This window comes from Aspergillus clavatus, genomic scaffold (genome assembly GCF_000002715.2).
Source record: "Aspergillus clavatus NRRL 1 1099423829800 genomic scaffold, whole genome shotgun sequence".
In the NCBI taxonomy this organism is placed as follows: domain Eukaryota; kingdom Fungi; phylum Ascomycota; class Eurotiomycetes; order Eurotiales; family Aspergillaceae; genus Aspergillus; species Aspergillus clavatus.
This window is the reverse complement of record NW_001517099.1, coordinates 1,589,711-1,611,293: the sequence shown is the minus strand read 5'-3', so window position 1 is coordinate 1,611,293 and position 21,583 is coordinate 1,589,711. Positions and strand designations below refer to the sequence as shown.

General features: G+C 41.5%; 5 protein-coding genes across 5 annotated transcripts, besides 13 other annotated features; 3 read left to right on the top strand and 2 right to left on the bottom strand.

Moving 5' to 3' along the window:
* Window positions 1-102: 102 nt before the first annotated feature.
* Window positions 103-150: a microsatellite.
* Window positions 151-1,498: 1,348 nt separating this feature from the next.
* Window positions 1,499-1,526: a microsatellite.
* A 1,255-nt stretch (window positions 1,527-2,781) lies between these two features.
* Window positions 2,782-3,864: a mobile genetic element.
* A 2,482-nt stretch (window positions 3,865-6,346) lies between these two features.
* Window positions 6,347-6,400: a microsatellite.
* Window positions 6,348-6,396: a microsatellite.
* Window positions 6,401-8,378: 1,978 nt separating the features above from the next.
* ACLA_050520 (uncharacterized protein) lies at window positions 8,379-8,819 on the top strand (the record flags this gene model as incomplete). The annotated part of the gene is made up of 3 exons (XM_001272005.1): window positions 8,379-8,560; window positions 8,590-8,646; window positions 8,711-8,819. The coding sequence occupies 3 exons, from the start codon at window positions 8,379-8,381 to the stop codon at window positions 8,817-8,819; spliced, it is 348 nt and encodes a 115-aa protein (XP_001272006.1).
* A 564-nt stretch (window positions 8,820-9,383) lies between these two features.
* ACLA_050510 (F-box and WD domain protein) lies at window positions 9,384-12,115 on the top strand (the record flags this gene model as incomplete). Its single annotated transcript, XM_001272004.1, has 2 exons — window positions 9,384-9,621; window positions 9,708-12,115. The coding sequence occupies 2 exons, from the start codon at window positions 9,384-9,386 to the stop codon at window positions 12,113-12,115; spliced, it is 2,646 nt and encodes an 881-aa protein (XP_001272005.1).
* Window positions 11,853-11,902: a microsatellite.
* Window positions 12,116-12,757: 642 nt separating the features above from the next.
* ACLA_050500 (uncharacterized protein) lies at window positions 12,758-14,329 on the bottom strand (the record flags this gene model as incomplete). Its single annotated transcript, XM_001272003.1, has 2 exons — window positions 12,758-13,401; window positions 13,462-14,329. 2 exons carry the CDS (start codon window positions 14,327-14,329, stop codon window positions 12,758-12,760), a joined length of 1,512 nt encoding a protein of 503 aa, XP_001272004.1.
* Window positions 14,330-14,784: 455 nt separating this feature from the next.
* Window positions 14,785-17,872, bottom strand: ACLA_050490 (involucrin repeat protein; the record flags this gene model as incomplete). Its single annotated transcript, XM_001272002.1, has 3 exons — window positions 14,785-14,895; window positions 14,953-17,631; window positions 17,708-17,872. The coding sequence occupies 3 exons, from the start codon at window positions 17,870-17,872 to the stop codon at window positions 14,785-14,787; spliced, it is 2,955 nt and encodes a 984-aa protein (XP_001272003.1).
* Window positions 16,230-16,482: a microsatellite.
* Window positions 17,873-18,113: 241 nt separating the features above from the next.
* Window positions 18,114-18,144: a microsatellite.
* Window positions 18,115-18,141: a microsatellite.
* Window positions 18,145-18,212: 68 nt separating the features above from the next.
* Window positions 18,213-18,263: a microsatellite.
* Window positions 18,214-18,263: a microsatellite.
* A 449-nt stretch (window positions 18,264-18,712) lies between these two features.
* Window positions 18,713-18,756: a microsatellite.
* Window positions 18,717-18,756: a microsatellite.
* A 629-nt stretch (window positions 18,757-19,385) lies between these two features.
* On the top strand, window positions 19,386-21,090 carry ACLA_050480 (putative cell surface receptor/MFS transporter (FLVCR); the record flags this gene model as incomplete). The annotated part of the gene is made up of 4 exons (XM_001272001.1): window positions 19,386-19,538; window positions 19,614-19,726; window positions 19,804-20,152; window positions 20,254-21,090. 4 exons carry the CDS (start codon window positions 19,386-19,388, stop codon window positions 21,088-21,090), a joined length of 1,452 nt encoding a protein of 483 aa, XP_001272002.1.
* Window positions 21,091-21,583: the final 493 nt, after the last annotated feature.

Below are 21,583 nucleotides of genomic sequence, written 5' to 3'. Positions count from 1 at the left end.
ATATAACTTTAGCTACCTTTATTATTATTATTATAGAACTAAGTATAACTTTATAATAATCTTTAAAGCCCTCCCTCCCCTATAAAAAATAGCTCTATAAGTACTTCCTAACTACTTATAAACTACTTTCTAAGTAGTTATTAACTACTTAGGTCTATATTATATATATAAGATAGTAGGTAGTAGACCTTAGGTAGAAAGTTCCCTATAGCCCCTATAAGAAGTATAAGAACTACTATAAAGATATTAATTAGTATATATATTTTCTTCTTTTTAATTATAGAGATCTAATATCTACTCTTATTTATTCTACTTCTATACCTACTTTATCATAAGCTTAGAGACCATATATTCTATGTAATAATAAAGATATAAAGAAGACTAAAAAGAAGATAGAGGAGGAATTAAATAAAGAAAGTAATAAAGATAGTATACTATCTACTTTTTTTAGTCTTAGTATTAAAGCTAAGAAGAAAGAAGAATATTAGCTAGGATATAGTAAGAGATCTAAAGAGACTGAATGTAAGGATTACAAAGGTCTATTATGTATTATATTAAAGCTACCTTTACAGAGGAGCCTACTAATAAGAAGGCTCCTTATAAGAGGTTATATAAATAGTTATATAACCTATAAAGATATAAACCCTATCTATAATTACTAAACTCTAAAGTTTAGTAATAATCTCTTTAAATAAGGATATCTATCTTTAAATCTATTTATAAATATTCTTTTTTTATACTAGTTTCTAATTCTTATAAATTATAGATCCTTATATTTTATTACTTAACCTTTAAAACTAGTCTATTAAGAAAATAATATTATAAAAGAGATTAATTAAATCTAAATTATTTAATAAATCCTTCTTTATAACTATATAAAATTAGATAGTAAGAAAAGAGATAGCTTATAAAGAGAAAGACTCTAAGAATAAGTAAAATTTATAAAACTCTTTTATTCTAGTAGATCTAAAGTTAATAAAGATAACCCTTATAAGAAAGTATCTTTAATAGAAATTATAGCTTTTATAAGAAATCTAAAAGCTTTATAATAATCTAGGTATAGGCCTCAGAAAGTATCTATAAAGCTAGGAATAAGAGGAATTATTCTTATTATTTATAAAGAAGACTAATATCTAAATCTAATTTAAATTTAAATTAGAGAGATACTTAACCTATAACTATATAATATATTAAGTCTTTATTATAAGCTAGGAGTCTATTATAAAAGCTAATAACTAGGATAAGAAGAAGTATACTAGGGTTATAATAGTCTATTTAGATTATATTCTCTCTAATCTTTAGTAGAGTAAGATATCTAAGGACTTTTATAATTAAGAATAAAAAGATCTTTATACTTTTCTAGAATTATAACTAGATAATCTAGAGAATTATAAATAAGAAGTATAATTATAGATATTTTAGATAAGGCCCTATAAGAAAGAAATAGACTATATATATTAATAGAGATAGTATAAGTAATAGATTAAAATTAAGAATAATATAAAGAATATAAAGAATATAAAGAAAGTATAGCTATACCTCTTCTTTAAGTTCTTTTTTATAATATTTAAGTAGAAGATCTATAAATATTTAGAATTTCTAAAATCTAAGAAAGAGATAGTCTCTCTACTTATAAGACTATACTTAAATATAGAATAGAATACTTATTAGGACCCCTTATATAAAGATAAGGTTTATTAAGGCCTTAAGAACTTAGGGAAGCCTCTTGTAGATTATATTACTATTAAGAAGATAGAGATAATAAGATCTATTATAATTATCTTATTTATAAAGAGATGAGATTTATAGCCTTATATTTTTAGTATCTTATAGATTTATTTTAATTATAATAAGAAAGGATATATTATAAGATATTACCTAAGTAAGCCTAAGTAGAAGAGCCCTATAAAGACTAAATAACTAGTTACTATTATTATTACTAAAAAGTAGGATAAAGAGTATTATAAGTTCTTACTTTTCTATCTAAGTATATTTCTTTAGGCTTAGATAAGAGAGAAGAAATAAAGACTAGTCTTATAAGTATTAATTAATAATAGAAGCTTAGTTAATCTTATTCCTATAATATTAATTAAAGAAAATAACTAATATACCCTATTATAGCAGGTCTTTATAGAGATATTAATTTTATAAGAAATAAGAAATAAAGAAGTAATAGAAGTTATAATTCTAGTTAGGAATAATAAAGAAATAGAGTAGCTCTTTATAGAGCTTATAATAATATCTCTAGATATAAATTATATTATCTTAGGGATATTATAGTTAAAGTAATATAATCTTATAATCCTCTAAGGAGAGGATAGAGTAATCTTTAAGATAGAGTTAACTCTATAAATTTATCTAATCTTAGTAGAAGAGTTTATAAAAATAAAAGATATAATAATTATAGTAGTATAAGTTATAAAGGCCCTATAAGAGATAGTAAAGAGTAAGAATTTTATATTAGATTAGCTTATAAACTTTTATATAGTTTTTTTAGAGGAGAAGGCTTAAGAATTATTATTATATTATAAAGATATAAATCTAGAGATATATCTAAAGAAAGAGAAGTAATTACTCTTTAGACCTCTTTATAATTCTTTTTTAGTAGAGTTAGTAATACTTTATAAGTATCTTTAAATAATACTTATAAAGAGGTAGATCTAGGAGTTAAAGTTAGTAATAAAAATATTAATCTTTTTTATAAAGAAGAAAGATAGTACTCTTTAGCTATATATTAATTATTATAATCTAAATTATATTACTTTAAAGAATTATTATCTACTTCCTCTTATTCTAGAGATTATTAAGAGGCTTATAAAGAAGAGAATTTATATATAGCTAGATCTTTATAAGACTTATTATTAAATTAGGATTATAAAGAGGTAGGAGTAGAAAATAGTCTTTTATATAAAGTATAAGTTATTTAAGTATTTAGTTATATCTTTTAGGCTTATTAATACTTCTATAATATTCTAGAGCTTTATAAACTAGCTATTTTATAACTATCTAGATATCTTTATAGTAGTCTATATTAATAATATTATAATATTCTTATAAGATAAGAAGGAGTAGTATAAGCATATCTACTTTATAATAATCTAACTCTAATAAGTAGGACTATTTATAAAGCTAAGTAAGTATCTCTTTATAGTAAAGAGAATTAACTTCTTAGGCTATATAATTATATTAGAAGGTCTAGAAATAGAATCTTTATAGATTAATATTATTATAGAATAGCTATAACTAGAATCTATAAAGGAGATCTTAGTATTCCTAGGGTTTACTAACTAATATAGAATATTTATTAAGGAGTATTTATACTTTTTAGTATATCTTTTAGATCTTCTATAAAAACCTAGCCTAGAGAATAAGAAGAGGACTTTAGGGAAGGAGTTCCTAACCCTAGAAGTAGTAAATATTTTTAATAGATTAAAGAAAGTATTTATAGAGTAGATAGTATTTATCTACTTTTATAAGAAGTACTACTTATAAATAAAAAAAAATATATCTAAATATACTATCTATAGGATACTATTATAGCTAAGTAAGGAGGGTTATTAGTAGTTAATAGTCTTCTTCTTATAGAAGATATAACCTATAGAGAAGAACTATAGTATTTATAATTAGGAACTCCTTATAATAATAGAATTCTTTAGGGAGTAGTACTACTACCTAAAGCATTTATAAAAAATTATTAAAGTTATTATTAATTATAATAGTCTTTATTACTTTAGAACTATACTCTAACTATTATAAAGATAAATAAGGTAGTTATAAATACTTATAATATTTAATTTTAAGATAATCTTCTATATAAGAAAGAAGAACCCTATAGATAGACCCTTATAGAGAATTAATTATAAGAGAGAGACTATAAAGATTAATACCTAGGGCTAAAAGAGTAGAGATCCTAATATACTAAGATAATAGTTAATACTTTATAAATAAAAATATACTAAAGTAAAAACCCTAGAGAATATAAAATAGAAGGTTTATATAATACTAGTCTAAGAGATAATAAACTTATAAAAAGGACTAGCTTAAGGAGCTAATATTTATAAGAGTATCTAAAGATTAGGCTCTTATATAAGAGACTCCTCTATAGAAATTTAGGCTTTACTACTAAGATTACTTATATAAGATAAACTTATAAAGAAGGTTTATATAGTATAAGTAGGAGCTATAGAGGAATTATTATAGTCTTACTATATAAAGAATAAATTATTATATTAGATAAGCTATAAAAAGCTCCTCTATTATAAGGGCTTACTTTATATCTTAGACTATTATAGCTTAAGATTAAGTATTCTTATAAAACTCTATAATAATCTCTATATAGGCTATATTATAGAATAAAGAATAAGAAAGTTAGTCCTAAGATACTTTTAATAACTAGAAGTAAAGAATCTTATCTATAAATACTATATAGCTTATAGGGTATACTAAGGATTATAATAGATCTAAGATAAGTAATAAGGCTTACTAAAGCCTATATCTATCTCTATAAATATCTAGATCTAAATTACTATAAATCTAATTATAGATCTCCCTATAAGTACTTCTATAGTAAATTTATAAGAAGCTTTTAATAATATCTTAGTAGTGGTAGACTAATTTAGTAAGATAGGTTATTTTATATCTATCTAGACTATCTTTAGTAGGGAGAAGTTAGTAATAACTCTTATTTATAAGATCTTCTAACTTTATAGAATCTTAGAAAAGGTTATTATAGACTGGGGTTCTATCTTTATAAAAGATTTCTAAGTAGATTTTATATTTTATCTCCTAATTTATAAGGGTCTTTCCATAGCCTACTATCTATAGATAAATAACTAGATAGAATACCTAAATAGTGTACTAGAATAGTACTTATAAGCCTATATTAACTTTAGTTAGAAAGACTAGGTTAATTATCTCTTTATTATAGAGTTTACTTATAATAATATATACTAGATATCTATTAAGAATATATCTTTCTATATAATTATAGGTATTAACCCTTCCATGATAATAATAGATTCTATAAACTAACTAAAGGGTAAGATTATAGAAGAGTTAGTTATAAAGAGACTAACTAAGCTAGAATATACTTATAAATATATAAAGAGGGCTCTAGTAAAGGCCTAAGCCTACTAAAAGAAATATTATAATAAGAAATATATTATAAAGATATTTTAAGTAAGAGACTAAGTCTAGATCTCTACTAAGAATATATTATGGATTAGACTAACTATAAAGTTAGATTAGTTAAATACTAGTCTAGTATAAATTATAGAATATATAGGTAACCTAGCCTACTATATAAATCTACTACTAGGCCTTAAGATATATAATATATTCTATATCTCTATACTCTATAAATATAAGGAGATAGAAGGGGTAAACTTATAGGAATACTTCCTTACTTATAAAGCTATAGAAGAGGACTATAAATACTATCTAGAGGTAATCTTAGACTTATAAGAGGATGAGTAATCTATAGAGTATTATATTTAATAGAAGGGATATACCAAGAAAGATAATACTTAGGAATCTATAAAGAACCTATATTACTTATAGATCTATAAAGATTATATAAGGAACCCTATAAGGAGGGGAAACTTATCTTTATTAAGAAAAAGATAAAATAATAAATAAAAAAATATAAAAATCCTTAACTCCTAAACTTACTATTATAAAGATACCTAATATTAAGTATAAGTATAATATAGTTTATAGGGCTAAGAAGATAGCTACTAGATCTAAGGATACTTAAAGAAGTAGTTCTTATAGCTATAGTAGAGATAGTTATTATACTTCCTAGCTAGCCTACTAGAAATATATACTATAAATACTAAGCTTATACTTAGGTTATAATAGATACTATACTTCTAGCTAGTAGAAGGTCTTATCCTAGCTCTAGTTATAAGAATAATCTTATAGAGCTAGATATAGACTCTTAGCTAACTAGATATATTAAAGCTATATTAGTTAATAGAGTAGAGTAGGATTTTAGTAATTTATACTTACTCCTAGCCTAATAGGGATTATAATCCTATCTAGGATAAGAGCCCTATAACTACTATTAGATTCTCCTATAAGTAGAGAAGGAACTAGGTATCTAGGGGTAGCTCTATTATTAGGTTAGAAGCCTAGGTAGTAATATTATTAATAATAGGTATAGAGGTATCCTAGTTAGTTCTAGGAGTGCCTACTAGAGGTAGTAATAGCTTAAAGATAGAGGCTCCCCTTATAATAAGGGCTAGCTACACTCTTATTAGATTAATAAAAAAAAGCCTATATATAACCTTATATAGGGGGAGGAAGGCCTCTATAGGAATAAGGAAAAGAGAGATAGGAGGAGCTATAGTAGTAGTAATAATAATAGTAGTAGTAGTAGTAGGGGTAGTAGTAGTAATAGATATAGAGGGAAGGGATATAATAGGTAGTAATAATAATATAAAGACTATCTCCTCCTTCTTTTATAAGAACTATTAGTAAGAATACTATAGACTTATAAGCCTCTACTTATCTCTAAGAGATTAGAGAGGATAGATAAGAATAGAGATATAAAGAAGGAGATATAAAAAGATATTTTTTTATAAAATATCTTATAATATATTAACTATCTTTTTCTAAATATTATAAATTATAGAAGGTCCCTTACTAAAACTTTTATAATAAAAACTAAAAAAATATAAAAGATAAAGAAAAGAAGAGCTTATATACTTTATAAAAATTATTATTATCTTAAACCTTACTCTATAGAAATTTTATATAATATACCTATTAAGGGATTTATAGGAGTATTATAAGAATAAGTAATATAAATCTAAAATATACTATAAGAAGATTTTAATAATAATAAAGATATTATAATTAAAGGGGTCTACCTATAACTAAGTCTTTATGAAAAAATAAATAAATATAAGTTTATAAAAGAAGGAGATAGTAAACCTTTTTTATTATTTATAATTTTTCTTTTATAAAAAAAGATTTTTTTTATTAAATAAAGGTTTTTACTAGTACATCCTATTATAAATAAGAAATCTTAGATAGATCTTAGAGGCTAAGGTCTTTTAAGAAGGGGGAGTAGTTATAAGGATTATAAAGATCTATTATATATTATATTAAAGCTATCTTTATAGAGGAACCTACTAATAAGAAGGCTCCTTATAAGAGGATATATAAATAATTATATAATCTATAAAGATATAAACCCTGCCTATAACTACTAAACTCTAAAGTTTAATAATAATCTCTTTAAATAAGGACACCTATATTTAAATCTATTCATGACCATTCTTCTTTCACACTAGTTTCTAATTCTCGCGGATCATAGATCCTTATATTAGGGGAAGAGGGATTGATATAGAACTAGATAAATTTAGATAAATTCTAATAAAAAAAGGGGTGAATTATAATAAAAGAATATAAGAAAAAGTAGTTTAAGGATAATACTTCTGCAGGAGTCCTATATAGTTAATTAAGATTAGTTTAATGCTTAGTTACTCACATAAAATAGCTGGGAAGATAGTTAGGGACTAACCCAGGGGGCCCTAGAAGGAAAAAAGGATGTGCTACTAAATTATTATGATGATAGTTGTAAAACTATGATAGGTAGTGATGGATTTAGTTAATGGATGAAAGATGATTATTTTACTATGGCTTCCACTGTAGGGATATCTTATTATGTCACATGACTGACCCACTCCTCGTGGTCGTATGTGGTAGGACCATAACACTTAAAGTATCTAGTTTTTATAGTCTTTATATCTTTAGTATATTAAGTAATATTCTTTTAGTAATATTAGTTAGTCCTTCTTCTATAAAGTTAGGGCACTAGCTAATTATATCTAGTATAATAGCTTTATTATTTTTTTAATACTAGATCTCTAGATTATAACTCTAGAATTCTTCTATCTACTAAGCTAATTATTTTAAATATTTAATTATATTTATAAGGTACTAGAGGCTCTTATAGTTAATAATAATAATTATTATTTTTTTATTATTAATATAATAATCCTATCTCTAAAGTACCCCTTTTATTATAAGTAACTTCTTAATTATAAATTAAAAAGTAAATAAACTACAGTCATATCATCAGCGAGCCCCATTGAGGAACGTACTGGACTACGCCATAAAGATCCTGGAGAATGCCCACCATTACTACGACTCTCCCAGTTTCATGTGCCTAGCACCGCTGGGCCCATCCTACCAATCCAACCGGTCCAAATGGATCAAGCTTACATTATCTCCTGCCGGTTGGACGGTGAAATGGGACACTGCCTTGACCGCTACGGGTCTGATCATGGTGGCATTGATCCCAACCCTGCGACACTTTCCGACCCCCCACAGTCCAGATCACCGACGTGCTGCCACGGGCCATCCCCGAAATGGCCAACTATGATGCCGTGACTATGACCCGACGAGGCACGGTCCTGTTCATGAGACGGCTATGTCCTTGGTTCCTGGTTACGGCGGATGATCTGGATACAGGCCACATCACCATCGTCGAGTCAAGCGCAACGGCCAAGTCCGGAAATCCTTCCGTCGACGGGCTCGCAATATGTGGCCTGTGTATCTGGAGTACTGTACCGGTTGCAGGGACCTTGCGCAGGTGGAATGGGACGAGGTTGGTGGGGGAGATGAGAAGAACTCCGAGTATGTGACCTGAGAAAGAAACAAGAATGACATGATGTATATGTGATGGCTAACATAACCGTAGTCTGGATATGACCCAACCTGTGATCGATATCCTGGAAGAAGCCAAGGCCCGTCGCGAGTTTCTCTTCGGCTTTGATGGCGCCTGTTTCCTTGGAGTGTCCAGTGGCTGAGGAGGCTAGATTCGCTGAAGTCAGGGTGGACTGCTCGTCTACCCCCAGCATTCAGCTTTTTCATGCTCGAGGAAATCTTTGATGACATAGATAGGCTTTATCTTTGTGCCTTGATGCCGTAGGTTTCATATTGCGCCTGAGATTGAGGCAGAGCAAAGAAATACTCATAGTTCGAGTGATAAGCTACGGATGATAAGCCGTATCATCACATGATCGGCCAAGTCATTTAATTCTGCCCAGCCCTTGTGACTGCCTGAGGTGTCTATTCTTTTTGTCCGCCTTCCTATCTAATCCTCTGCGCACGGCCTCCCGTACCCCATTCATTGTTATTGACTCCCAGAGTCCCAGACTACGGAGTAACTACTAGATACTATCTATCATCTATCTGTCAGACACTCAAACTTGCCCACTGCTATCTACTACGTACCAGTTTGCTCCTCCCTGCTTTCTATACTAGAGCTCTGCGTAGGCTCTGCGCATCCAGGGCAGCCAGATCAACTACCACCACCACTACCGCCACATGAAATTGATCTGACGTCTGGACATCGGCAGCAACAGTACTCGATGGATCAAGAGCCCGCTACGGCAGAAGCTACCATTCCTCACCCCATGCGGCTCCAGGACCCCAGTCGCACCTCCGACTTCACCGCCCCATCATTATCGGCGGCAGCCTTCAAGCTTGATGAGGGTTATGCCGACGAGACGAAAAGCCAATCGGATAATGAATGTATGAATCCGCCATCGGGAGACGCGATGTCTCTACCAGATTGGCTTCTCGCGCTCAGTGAGGCGGACAAAGCGGGTGAGTTACGCGGAGCTTGCGATCATTGCGGAAATAGTGACAATGGAAACTAATCAATTTTTTTTTATCTTTCTCCTGGTGCGCAGAATTTGCCTTTAATCTCCTTCAAACTCTACGTACCTCGACTGTTGCCAAAGTGGTGGACCGACTGGCTCCTCTATTGCATATGGACCCCGTCCAAAAGCTTCCGCCTGAGATCACCTCCGAGATTTTTTCCTACCTCGACCCACAGACCCTGTTGACTGCCTGTTTAGCGTCGCGTTCCTGGCACAGCCGTATCCTCGACACCCGACTTTGGAGAGACCTCTATATCGCCGAAGGCTGGCGCGTCGACATCAACGCAATTCGCACATTCGAACAAGAGCACTCCTCATTTTCATCGCCCCAAAGTCGTAAATCCCGGTCAAGATATACCGACCCGGATGCAGGCGAGCCGAAGAACAAGAAAAGGGTCCCACAAGGATGGCTGGACTCGCGTGCTACGGAGTTATTGAGGGAGGGCACCACGGCACGTGAAGACGGACTGCGAGCACCAATCGAAGCAGTTAACGATGGAGACCACCGGATGAGCGATGCGCTGGGAGATCAGGCCGTATCCTGGGCTTCTAGACCTTCACCACTGTCTCCCAATAACAGACGCGATTCCCAGTCCGTCTTTCTCCCGAAGTCGATTGGACAGCCGTCCCTCACCCGCTTCAGGTCCTCAATCACGGTTCGTATGCCGAATGGCGCTACGAAGCTCAACTGGCCGCATCTCTACAAACTTCGAAGACGATTGGAGGATAATTGGACTAAAGGTCGATACACCAACTTTCAACTACCGCATCCCTCACATCCAGAGGAGGCGCACCTGGAATGTGTCTACGCCATCCAGTTTTCGGGAAAGTGGCTTGTCAGCGGCAGTCGAGACCGGACGGTTCGCGTGTGGAATCTGGAAACCAAACGATTGTGGCATCGTCCTCTTGTCGGCCACACTAAATCGGTGCTATGCCTCCAATTCGATCCACGACCATCTGAAGATGTCATCATTTCGGGCAGCAGTGACAAGAATGTCATTATCTGGCGGTTCTCCACTGGCGAAAAGATCCATGAGATTGAAGAGGCACACAGCGATTCAGTCTTGAACTTGCGTTTCGATGAACGGTATCTTGTGACATGCTCCAAGGATAAGCTCATCAAAGTCTGGAATCGTCGCGAGCTCACACCGCTCGACAAGAACTATCCTAGCGTACAAGAGGGATCCGGCGTCACATATCCATCCTATATAATTGACACGAGTGAGATCCCCTTACCTATCCTGGAGGCAGAGCTTGCCAGGAACCATATCCGAAGCCTGGAACCGTATACCCTTCTGATGACACTGGATGGACATGGGGCTGCCGTTAACGCTATACAAATGAACGAGGATGAGATTGTTTCTGCGTCCGGCGACCGTCTTATCAAAATATGGAACGTGCGCACCGGTGTGTGTAAGAAAACCCTGATGGGACACGAAAAGGGCATTGCGTGCGTGCAGTTCGATAACCGACGTATCATCAGCGGAAGCAATGATGACACGGTTCGGATCTTCGATCATGCCTCCGGTGCCGAAGTCGCTTGCCTCCACGGACACGGAAACCTAGTGAGAACCGTGCAGGCTGGATTTGGCGATCCCCCCGGCGCCGAAGAAGCTATGAGATTGGAAGCTTTGGCTATCGAAAACGAATTCTGGGACGCCCAGCGCTCTGGAGCGCCTGTCGACCTCGGTCCCAGCGCGCTCCGGCGGGCTGGACACCAACAAAACACAGCCGGGTCCCGAGATCCCCGAGACATTAAGGCTCTGGGAGCCAAAATCCCGCCCGGTGGAGGGGGCAGCCAATGGGGCCGGATCGTTTCGGGGTCTTACGACGAAACAATTATAATCTGGAAGAAAGATAGCGAAGGGCGATGGGTCATCGGTCAGCGGCTGCGCCAGTCCGATGCCATCGTCAACACCAGACGGGAAGCCCTTCTTCAAACGGCGGGGGGTCCAATGGCTATCTCCCAAGCACAGGCGGCCATGCCGCGCGGCAACCGCATCCTTTTCCCCCCCAATGTCACACTCGCGCCCACGCCCAGCCAGACCAATCAGCAAAACACCGGTTCGCAGGCCACACCAACCCAACAACCACCTACTGCAAACTTGAACAGCGTCAACCCGATGCTCGTAGAGCCATGGTATCAGCTCGTGCAAAACCCACCAACCGGAGCCACAGCAGCAGCAGCGGCAGGAGGAGGAGGGGCAGGAGCAGGAGTAGCAGCAAACCCGCTCCAACCTTCTCCTTACCAGCAGCACCAGATGCGCCGGGCTCGCATGGCCAACCATCCCGGCCATCCCACATCCAGAATCTTCAAGCTCCAATTCGATGCCCGCAAAATTATCTGCGCGAGCCAGGATCCCGTCATCGTGGGCTGGGATTTTGTCGGCGACGACGAAGAGCTCAACGAAGCGTGCCAGTTCTTTACCGGTCTATGATATACGTGCGGGTACCTTTTCCTCGCCTCTCCGAAGCAGTCCTTTCCTCACCCCACCTTTTCTCTATCTTTCTTTTCTTCTCCCTTCCGCTGTGTGATATTGCTTCCTATTGTAACGTTTCTCCCTGTGCCATATCTTGTCTGCGTCTTGGAGCTCTCAGCATCTCGGCTTTTACCCCCTTTTTTTCGGCCTTCCCCTTCCCTTTTTTCTCTTCTTTTCTTTTTAATGATTCTTGCATATTGGCAAGCGCGTATACTTCGTATGATAGCCTTCCCTTCACGCATATATTGCATGTGAGCAACGGAGTTGTCTGGTTTACAACATAGCAGCCTGGTTATTTCAGTTGGTTCTTTTTCTGCTCCTAAGGAAGGAAGGAAATAATGATACAGATACGGAAATTGATTATTCATGACTATAAGGTGACGCCAGAGGAAGCTTAATACACTGTATGGATAATAAGAAACCGTCTCGGATAGTTGAATGAAGTTTAGCCTCCCTTGCTTTCCAATGCAGCGCAGTTTGCCCCGCTTGATTGAAGTATGCAACGACATAGTAGGTTTCATTTTTGCCGACGCGTCACAGGAAGTTCTATAGAAAGACAGTGATACAAATTACCAATCAGTCCGCCAGGTCAAAGGTGCGTCAAGCCGCCGGGGGCTGCGTAGTCGCACTGTTGCGAAAAGCGATGCCGTGAAAGGATATCCATGCGTTGGAACACCATTGTCCAAGACGTTGTGTCTGACAGGCCCGACGAGTATAGGTGCATGTACCATCAAGGGCACCCTCGTTGCCAACCCAGCTCCTTGCGGTTGTATAAGTCTCGTTCGAAGAGTGAGAATACACGGCGTCGTCTTGTTCATGATTACTTCCAAGGCAACAACACATAGACGTGTTGCTCTTCCAGTACTGCAACCAAGAGCCCCGGGGTTCCGCGGCGATACCACTTGGATTCGGAGAGCGCACCGTGGCTCCGATCTGAGACGGCTCATCGACTCTACCGGGACCCCGAACGTAGGGCTCGTTATTGCTTATCAAATTCCGGCTGGACTGTGGCTCAGTAGGGCGGGGCTGGCCTGATGAAAGTCTCTGAGACTTGAAGAGCATAGTGATGCTTGGATTTCGAGGACACTGTGTCACAGTCGGATAAGGCGCCGATTGCACGATGTTGGAAGAGTCTTGGACACGGGTCTCAGGTGCAGTTGGCGTACACGAGTTTAATGCCTCAGTCCGGACAGGGCATCTGGGTTTGGCGAGCCTTGTACGCTCCTGATCAACATCACAGTGAGCTGTGGGAAGAGTTCTATGGTGATATGGATGATCATCCAGTCTTCTGGTCGGATTCGTACCGTGACCACTTTGTCGATAGGGAAAACGTCCTAGCACGGCGGTGCCATCCTCAGCCCTTATTATGGGAATGGGTTTTCTAAGTGGCGGCGTAGGGGTGGGCGAAGAGAATCCGATGAGTCTGCGCAGAGTTTCCCTGTATGATGTTCCAATACCGTTCACTGCACGAGCATCTGGGGGTAGTGGATGTCCCCGTTGTGATTGACCCCCACGGGCGAACGAGCGGACAAAGAACTGGGTAGAGTAACACATCGCTTCCTGCGTTCCAAATGTTGGCAGACCGGGAGGAGTAGGCGATCTCACAGGAGGAGGAAATTTCGGGATGGCAGGACGCACTGGTGACAGGCGACGTCCCGGCCACTTTGATATTCGAAGACTACCGTCTGCATCGTTAAGACTGGCCGCTTTACGATGCCGTGCCTCATCGTGCGATTCTTTTACCTCTTCCACTTCAATCACGCGGGAGTTATCTGGATGCTTATCGACATTCGAAGATGACGGAAGACAATTGTCCGATAGTAGATGCGTGCGCCACCAGCGACTTTTGGACTTATGTCTTGGTGACATGAACTGCGGGTGAGAGTCGTTTGAACTAGACGCCAAAGGAATGAACATCGCCAGATTCGCTGCCATGCCACCAACTAGAATCTCGTCCATTGGGTTGTCCGTGCCACGAGTGAGGGAATAACGGTCGGTGTCTGAACTTGCTCTGACTGCGTTATAGATGGAGCTCTCGTCGCTTGCAATTGGCATTGACAGCCCTGAGGGCAGAAATCCGACATCTTCGCGGTATGTCTGTCGCCCGGTGAGAAAAGACTGTTCGTCGGAAGCCACGGACGTGCTCGAAGCGGCGCGACAGCGGACTGACATGTTGGGTATCAAAAGATGTGAGTGATGGACCAATGACCCATGTACAATAAGACTGTAATAGACACCCCGATGCCTGAGTGGGCGTTAGGATGTACAGACATGCAATGCGATGCTCGCGACAAACCTCATTGCACCATGCACCTTCCCTAGAAGCGTTTGTTGCGATGGTTTTCGACAGAAACGCAGGAGCGAAGGACAAGAAGTAAGTAGACCAGAAAGGGACACAGACAAGCAGGAGAATAGGCAAATAGAAGTATGTATTGTTTATCTCCTCATATGTGCGGACTCAGATGTGGGCGCGTATAGACATAAAAGACATGGCACAATACACAATGGGGAATTAGAGTGATTAATATGGACATAGAATAGTATAGGTACTGGACAAATGCAACCGGATGGGAACGATAAATGGCATGAGAAAAAGGAAGGCCAAAAAAACCAGAGAGATATCGTGATCATAAGGCCGTGACGCCGTGGTTGAGACTCGACTTGCCGTTGCTCGCTGTTTGTTCTTTCTTCAGTGTCCGAATGAAAGCCTCGAGTCTCCTCCGTTCCTCTTGCTCCGCCTGTGGGTATAGATTAATAAAGGGATGCTTTGAGAGGTCAAATGTTGCTGGACTTACCTTGAGGATCTTCATATTCTCGATACGAGTATCCCGCATCATCTTCTTGAACTCGTTCTTCAGCACCATTGTGGACGTGGTCTCGTAAGTGCCGTTTTGTCCCACTGCGTTATTCATCATGCCCATCCAGTTGATCCGCTCCTCGTTGAGCTGCGTCTCCAACTGCTCGCAGCGGTCCCGTAGCCCGTCAATCATACCCTCATACCTCTCACGTTCTTTCTCGAACTCAATGCTGGCCTTGGTCATGACTTCGTAGTCGTCGATAGTTTCTCGGAGCTCTCGTTCCAGCATCTGCACCCGCTGCTGCAGATCGCTACTGCCAGGTTTTCCGGCCTTCAGAGCTGCCAGCTCCTCTGCGAGCTCCAGATTCCTGGTGTTCAAAGCATCCAATTCCTTCTGGATCGCTGGGTTGACAGCTACTTTTGCTGCTCGTTCGGATCTGCTACCGTATGCTCCATCAAGCTCCGCCTTCGCCATCGTCAACTCCGTCTGTACCCTGACCAGTTCGCCTTCCATCTCCGTAAGTTCGGTCTGTAGGCGCTTCGCGCTGTCTTGCGCGGTTGTGCGTGTCTCATTTGCATCATTGAGCTGTGTCTGCATGTCTTTCTGAAGTTGTTCCATAGTACCCTGCAGCCGGGACAGTTCGCCTTCTGCCGCGGCCAACTCGGCCTGCAGGTGAGTCGAACGCTCCTCTGCATGTGCGCGCGCCTCCGATGATTCTCTGATCTGAGACTCCATGCCTGTCCGGAGCTGTTGGATCGAAGCATCCAGACGGGCGACTTCGCCTTCCGCGACAGCACGAGATTCTAGAGCATCTGTCACCCGTGTATCAGCCTCGTCGCGGACATGCTGTATGGTCTCCTCAAGCTGGAGTATTTGTTGCTCTGCACGATCGCGGGCCTCAGTAGCCTCTTCCGCCCTGGCATCTGCCTCCTGATGAAGTTGGTCGATCACGTTCTGCAGACGCGCCACTTCACTATCTGCCTTGAGGCGAGCAGCAGTGAGTTCTTCTGTATGAGAAACAGTCTCCGACCGAAGCTGTTCGAGTTGGGATTCTAAACGAGCAGCCTCTTGTTCAGCTTGCACACGGGCCTCATGGGCCTCTCCCTGGGCACCCTTCTGCTGCTGCAGACCATGTACGATGGCCTGGAGACTTGCCATTTCAGCTTCAGCCTGTGCTCGAGCTTGTTTCTCGAAGGCCAAGGCGGTCGCCTGATCGTCAGCGACGCTTTTGTGTTGTTGTAGACCGGCATTTTCGCGGCGCAGCTCGTCTAACTGTTGAATGGCCAACTCCAGCTCTTGTTTTGACTTCTGGCCTTCTTGTTCTGATAACTCGAGATCCTTCCGAGTATGAGCTATTTGTTGAATGGTCAATTCCAACTCTTGCTTTGACTTCTGGCCTTCTTGTTCTGATAACTCGAGATCCTTCCGAGTATGAGCTATTTGTTGAATGGTCAATTCCAACTCTTGCTTTGCTTTCTGGCCTTCTTGTTCTGATAGCTCGAGATCCCTCCGAATATGAGCTATTTGCTCGACCAGATCAGCAATGTGTGCGTCTCGCTCCGCATCTGATTTGGAGTTCAGTTCCCGCTGCTGTTGAATCTGGGTGGTCAAGATGCTTTTTTGTTCAAGAAGCTTCTCGATTTGTTTGTGAATATCATCGATACTGAGACTCAGATAGTCGAGTTGGGCTTTGAGCCCGTCAGAGGATGAATCTGGTGGAGGAACAAGGGCCTGCGACCGAGACAACCCCGATTGTCCTACGACGTGGTGTAGTCGGGTGTTGATCTCTCTCAGATCATTTTCCGTACCAGGGTCCTGCTCTAGAGCGCGAGGTGTTTCGCTTGGGTTTGCCGCGACGATGCTCAACCCGTTCTCGATATAAGCCAAATGGGCTTCGACCGTCGCCGTTGAGCTGACTGGGCCTCTGTCACTCGAAGGTTGCGGAATTGGGCCATGATCAGCCTCGGGATGAAGCTGGAGAATCGTGTCACGCAGTCGTTCACTCAATACCTGCAGTTTCTTCTCCGTGTCGTGGATAGCATCGGACCCAAGCAATTCCCGTGCCCCAAACCCAGCTAGTTCGTCGAGGTTGTCGGACGTCTTGTATAGGCTTCGGTCGTCAAACTCGTCGACGCTCGCGCGGGTATTGTGGCTGGACAGGCTCTCCGGGGTATGCGGGACATCCTTCATGTTCTTCTTCAAGCCTTTATGTGTCATCTGCAGGACGCCGGCGGTATGCTCCACCAATCTCTGACGTAGATGCTGCGCCTTGCGTTCCAAGTTCCAGATTTCATGGGCCAGATTCTCGCATTTCCGCGTGCTCACAGCCAGCTCCTCGTCCGTTTTGTCGAGAGGGCCGCGTTCGAAGTCACCGCGATGAGACTCCGGCGAAGTGCTCGAGTAGTATTGTTCGCTGTCTCTCGTGCCGGTTGGAGTGTATAGTCTGCTGAGCGACAGAGCCGCATCGCGTAGCTTCATCTCCAGCGCCAATTTCCGTTTGGTCGCATTGAGGCGACTGGACAAGACGGTGTATTCCTTCTTCAGAGCTTCGACTTCCTCCAACGATAGAATCTCGTAATTCATACTGTCGCCGATGGCGGTTTCAGTGAGCAGGTACATGGCGACGGGGTCATTGGGATTCAACAGAGCTGGGCTTCGGGGTAGAGTCAGGTTGAGCTATACGGACAATCTCATGTGGTTAGAAATATCGCAGAAAAAGAGAAGGGGGATTTGATCGAGGGCCCCAACATACTGGATCATATCGCGACTTCTCCGCATTATGAGGATTCAAGGCCTCCCGGTAGCCATCCATAAGAACCCTGGTTGGCGGTGCCGAAGGGCTCTCAAAGGAGGTCGACGACAGATACCTCGGGTCGCCATAGGACGATTGACTGAAGCGATCGTGATCATTCATCATGTTGTAGTTCTCGAACGGCGGATAGGAATTATCCAGAATTCCGGACGTCAGACTTGCAGGAATGCGGACTTGGGGGGGGGCGGTTGACAGTGGAGATTTGTCTCAGGAGACTGACCGTCACGGCGGAACGATCATCCTCATAAAGCAGTCGTTTTTCATATCACTGAGGTCAAGCAAGGGTGAATAATGAGATTCTAGGGAGGTAAGGAAAGAAGGAAATATATCGAGAGGGACGGGGAAAAGAGAGAGAGAGAGAGAGAGAGAGAGAGGGATGGAGTGGGTAAGGAAGTGAGGGTGAAGGTGTAGAATATTGATTGTTGATTATTGACGAGTTCAAGGGAGAAGAAGAAGAAGAAGAAGAAGAAGAAGAAGAAGAAGAAGAAGAAGAAGAGGGAAGACGAGGAGGATCCTGCAGCTGAAGAGAAAACCAGCTCGCGAGCCATAAGAATAATATGATGGATCAGTCATGATAGTTTTTATCATTTTAGTTCTGTCGCTACGAGAGATTATTCTGCTAGATTCAACATGATCCATCTCATACATACAGAGACCGACGGTGGTAAGAGCAGTGGGACATTTCGACAGTCTATCCATCAGCAACAATCGAACATCATATGAACTTGGATATCTGTTGCGAATTGCGATAGTCATAATAGTCATAGTCTGTCGCCTGGTTCAACTATGATGATGGATTGATTTCCCCTGAATTTAAACCGCAAGGCTGCACCACTCGGTCGTTCGCTTAAGGGAGAATGGAGAATGGAGAATGGATAGATACTGGAGAGCACTCTGTGGAAGATCGAGTTTCGCCATAGATCTCGTTCTCGAGTTCTCGGACAATTAATGACATTAATGACATTAATGACATTCATGACATTCATGACCTACAACATACATGAACTGTCTGGAGCACTGATGTTTAGGGTGCCTTGCAATGGCCTATACTGCTTTGTGATATACGCACCAGCGACCGAATGCGGGAATAGAGAAGAACATCTTGAATATCCAGATAGACATTCAAATGAAAGAACCATTGTCTACGGAGTATACGCTAATTACCTACTTTCTAGTTCCCTCATCATCATGCCTTCTATAGTATCTCGACGCGATCCCAGATGCAACGATTAACTTATAACTGCCCCCAACCCCACAGTTGAACTCGAGTCCAGCTCATCGGATGGGATGATGAGAATCATTTGATATTGATATTATGATGATGATCCCCCCATGTCAAAGTCACCAAACTGCCCTAGAGATTATTAACCTCGGGAGAAGGTGAACTGGGGAGATCAAACGAAACTAAACAGCAACTAACTGATGTATTAAATCCTTATGAGGAGCAATGACCTCGTTCAACCATGTGATGATGGGTTAACCTGTCTTGGCCCATTCATCCCAGTACATTCAAATAATAACTAATAATATTCCAGTTCTCAACACCTCCTCTTGTCTGGGAAAAAAAAACCCCCCCCATGGTCGCGAGGACGACTATTTGATATCGCAGCTGTCCAATATGACCACCAATCACTCTGCAGACCAGGCTGGCTCTCAAGATGAGATCGTATCGCCAGACGGATCCTCCTCTGAGGTGATGTACAAGGTCTATAAACGACGCTTCTGGGGTTTGGGGCAACTGGTCTTGCTGAATATCATCGTCAGCTGGGATGTGAGTGCCGATTGGCAGAGAGTATCTTGTTGGACGTAATAAAAAAGAGACCATGGCTGACTCCTCGTGGTACAGTGGCTCACCTTCTCTTCGATATCAACGACTGCATCACAGCATTTCGGGGTCTCTGAGAGTGCGATCAATTGGATGAGCACCGGCTATCTCTTTGCCTTTTGCGTTGCCAGCCCGTAAGCGTCATCTATTGTATACGATTGTATACGAGTCAAGGGACCAGGCTAATTATGCAACTTGCCCTATATGTCAGAGTCGTGATCCTCACGCTCAACAAAGGAGGCCCCAAGCCCGCTATCATCATCACATCCTCTCTCCTGTTAGCAGGTAACTGGATCCGATATGCGGGGACGAGAGCCCGAGGAGGCATCTTCGGCCTGGCCATGTTCGGGCAGATTCTGATGGGTCTCGCGCAGCCCTTCTGTTTGAGCGCGCCGACCAGGTATAGCGACCTCTGGTTCTCGGACCGCGGCCGGATCAGCGCGACGGCCATGGGTACGCTGGCGAACCCACTCGGGGCAGCCCTAGGCCAGTTTATCAACTCCTTCTGGGCAACGACCCCGGACGAGGTACCAAACATGGTGCTGTACATATCCATCATGGTAAGCCAGCCCCTCCGGGATGACACGACCCAGTGACAAGATGAGGAGACAAGACAAGACCAGACAACTGACAGCCCATGGCGTTGACAAAACACCAACAGGCAACCATCGCATCCATCCCATCCTTCTTCATCCCCGGCGCTCCCCCAACGCCGCCGAGCCCCTCCTCCGCCAGTCTCAAAACACCGCTCCGCCCCGGGCTCACCCAGCTCCTCCAGACCCTCGAGTTCTGGCTCATCCTGATCCCCTTCTCCATCTACGTCGGCTTCTTCAACAGCATCTCCTCCCTGCTCAACCAAATTCTCGAGCCCTACGGCTTCTCCGAAACCGACGCCGGCATCGCCGGCGGCATCCTTATCGTCGTCGGCCTCGTCTCCTCCGCCATCATCTCCCCCATCACCGACCGCTTCAAGCACTACCTCGCCACCATCCGCATCCTCGTCGCCATCGTCGCAGCCGCCTACATCGGCCTCATCTTCGCCCCCGCCTCCCCCGCCGGCATCGCCCCCGCCTACGTCGTCTGCGCCCTCCTCGGCGCCGCCTCCTTCGGCCTCCTCCCCATCGTCCTCGAGTACCTCGTCGAAATCACCTATCCGTTCTCCCCGGAGATCGGGAGCACCATCTGCTGGACCGGCGGCCAGCTGCTCGGCGCCGTCTTCATCCTCATCCAGGACGCGCTGAAGGCCTCCGCGGCCGCGTCGCCGCCGCTGAATATGCGCAACGCCCTCATCTTCGCCGCCGTCGTGGCGGCGGTCGCGGCCCCGTTCCCCATCTGCATCGGTCTCTTTGGGCGGGATGTCCGCCGCCGTCGTCTGGAGGTGGACCGCGGCGTGGCGCTGGAGGATGCGATGGTTGCGGGACGGGCTGCGGGGGATCCGGAGCTGGGGCCGACGTCGAAGGAGATTGGGAAGGTCTCCCCGCCGGCGGAGGCATCTTGAGATCTGAACCTTTAGGTTCTGTTGGGGTTGTGTTTTGGAGGAATTGGATATTGGGGGTTTGCCGTGTTTTTGCTTTACGACATGATGGTGTTCCCTTGCATATATCTCACAGGGCACCGGGGAAGTAATCATGATAATTAATGTTGCTAGCATGTGTTTATGATAATGAAGTATTCCAAACCAACTGGGTTCTTCCTAGAGAGCATCGTGTTGACCAAGTACGTTCACCGTATCCGACGACAGTAATCTACAACTTCCAGTCAAATGCTCCGCACAAACAAAGTCTAATCCACGGAAAAAACATTCATTCTAAAACAAAGAGAAAAGAGATTAAAAAGCACAGTTTCAAACAGGCGGAGACCAGCTATCTGTACATACAGGCACAACGGGATTGCCATTTTTCCATCCTCCATACCATAACATAACATAAAATAATGGCCGACATGAATGATCAGGGGCCGAACCCCCCAATTTTCCATGCCGGGTTCTATAT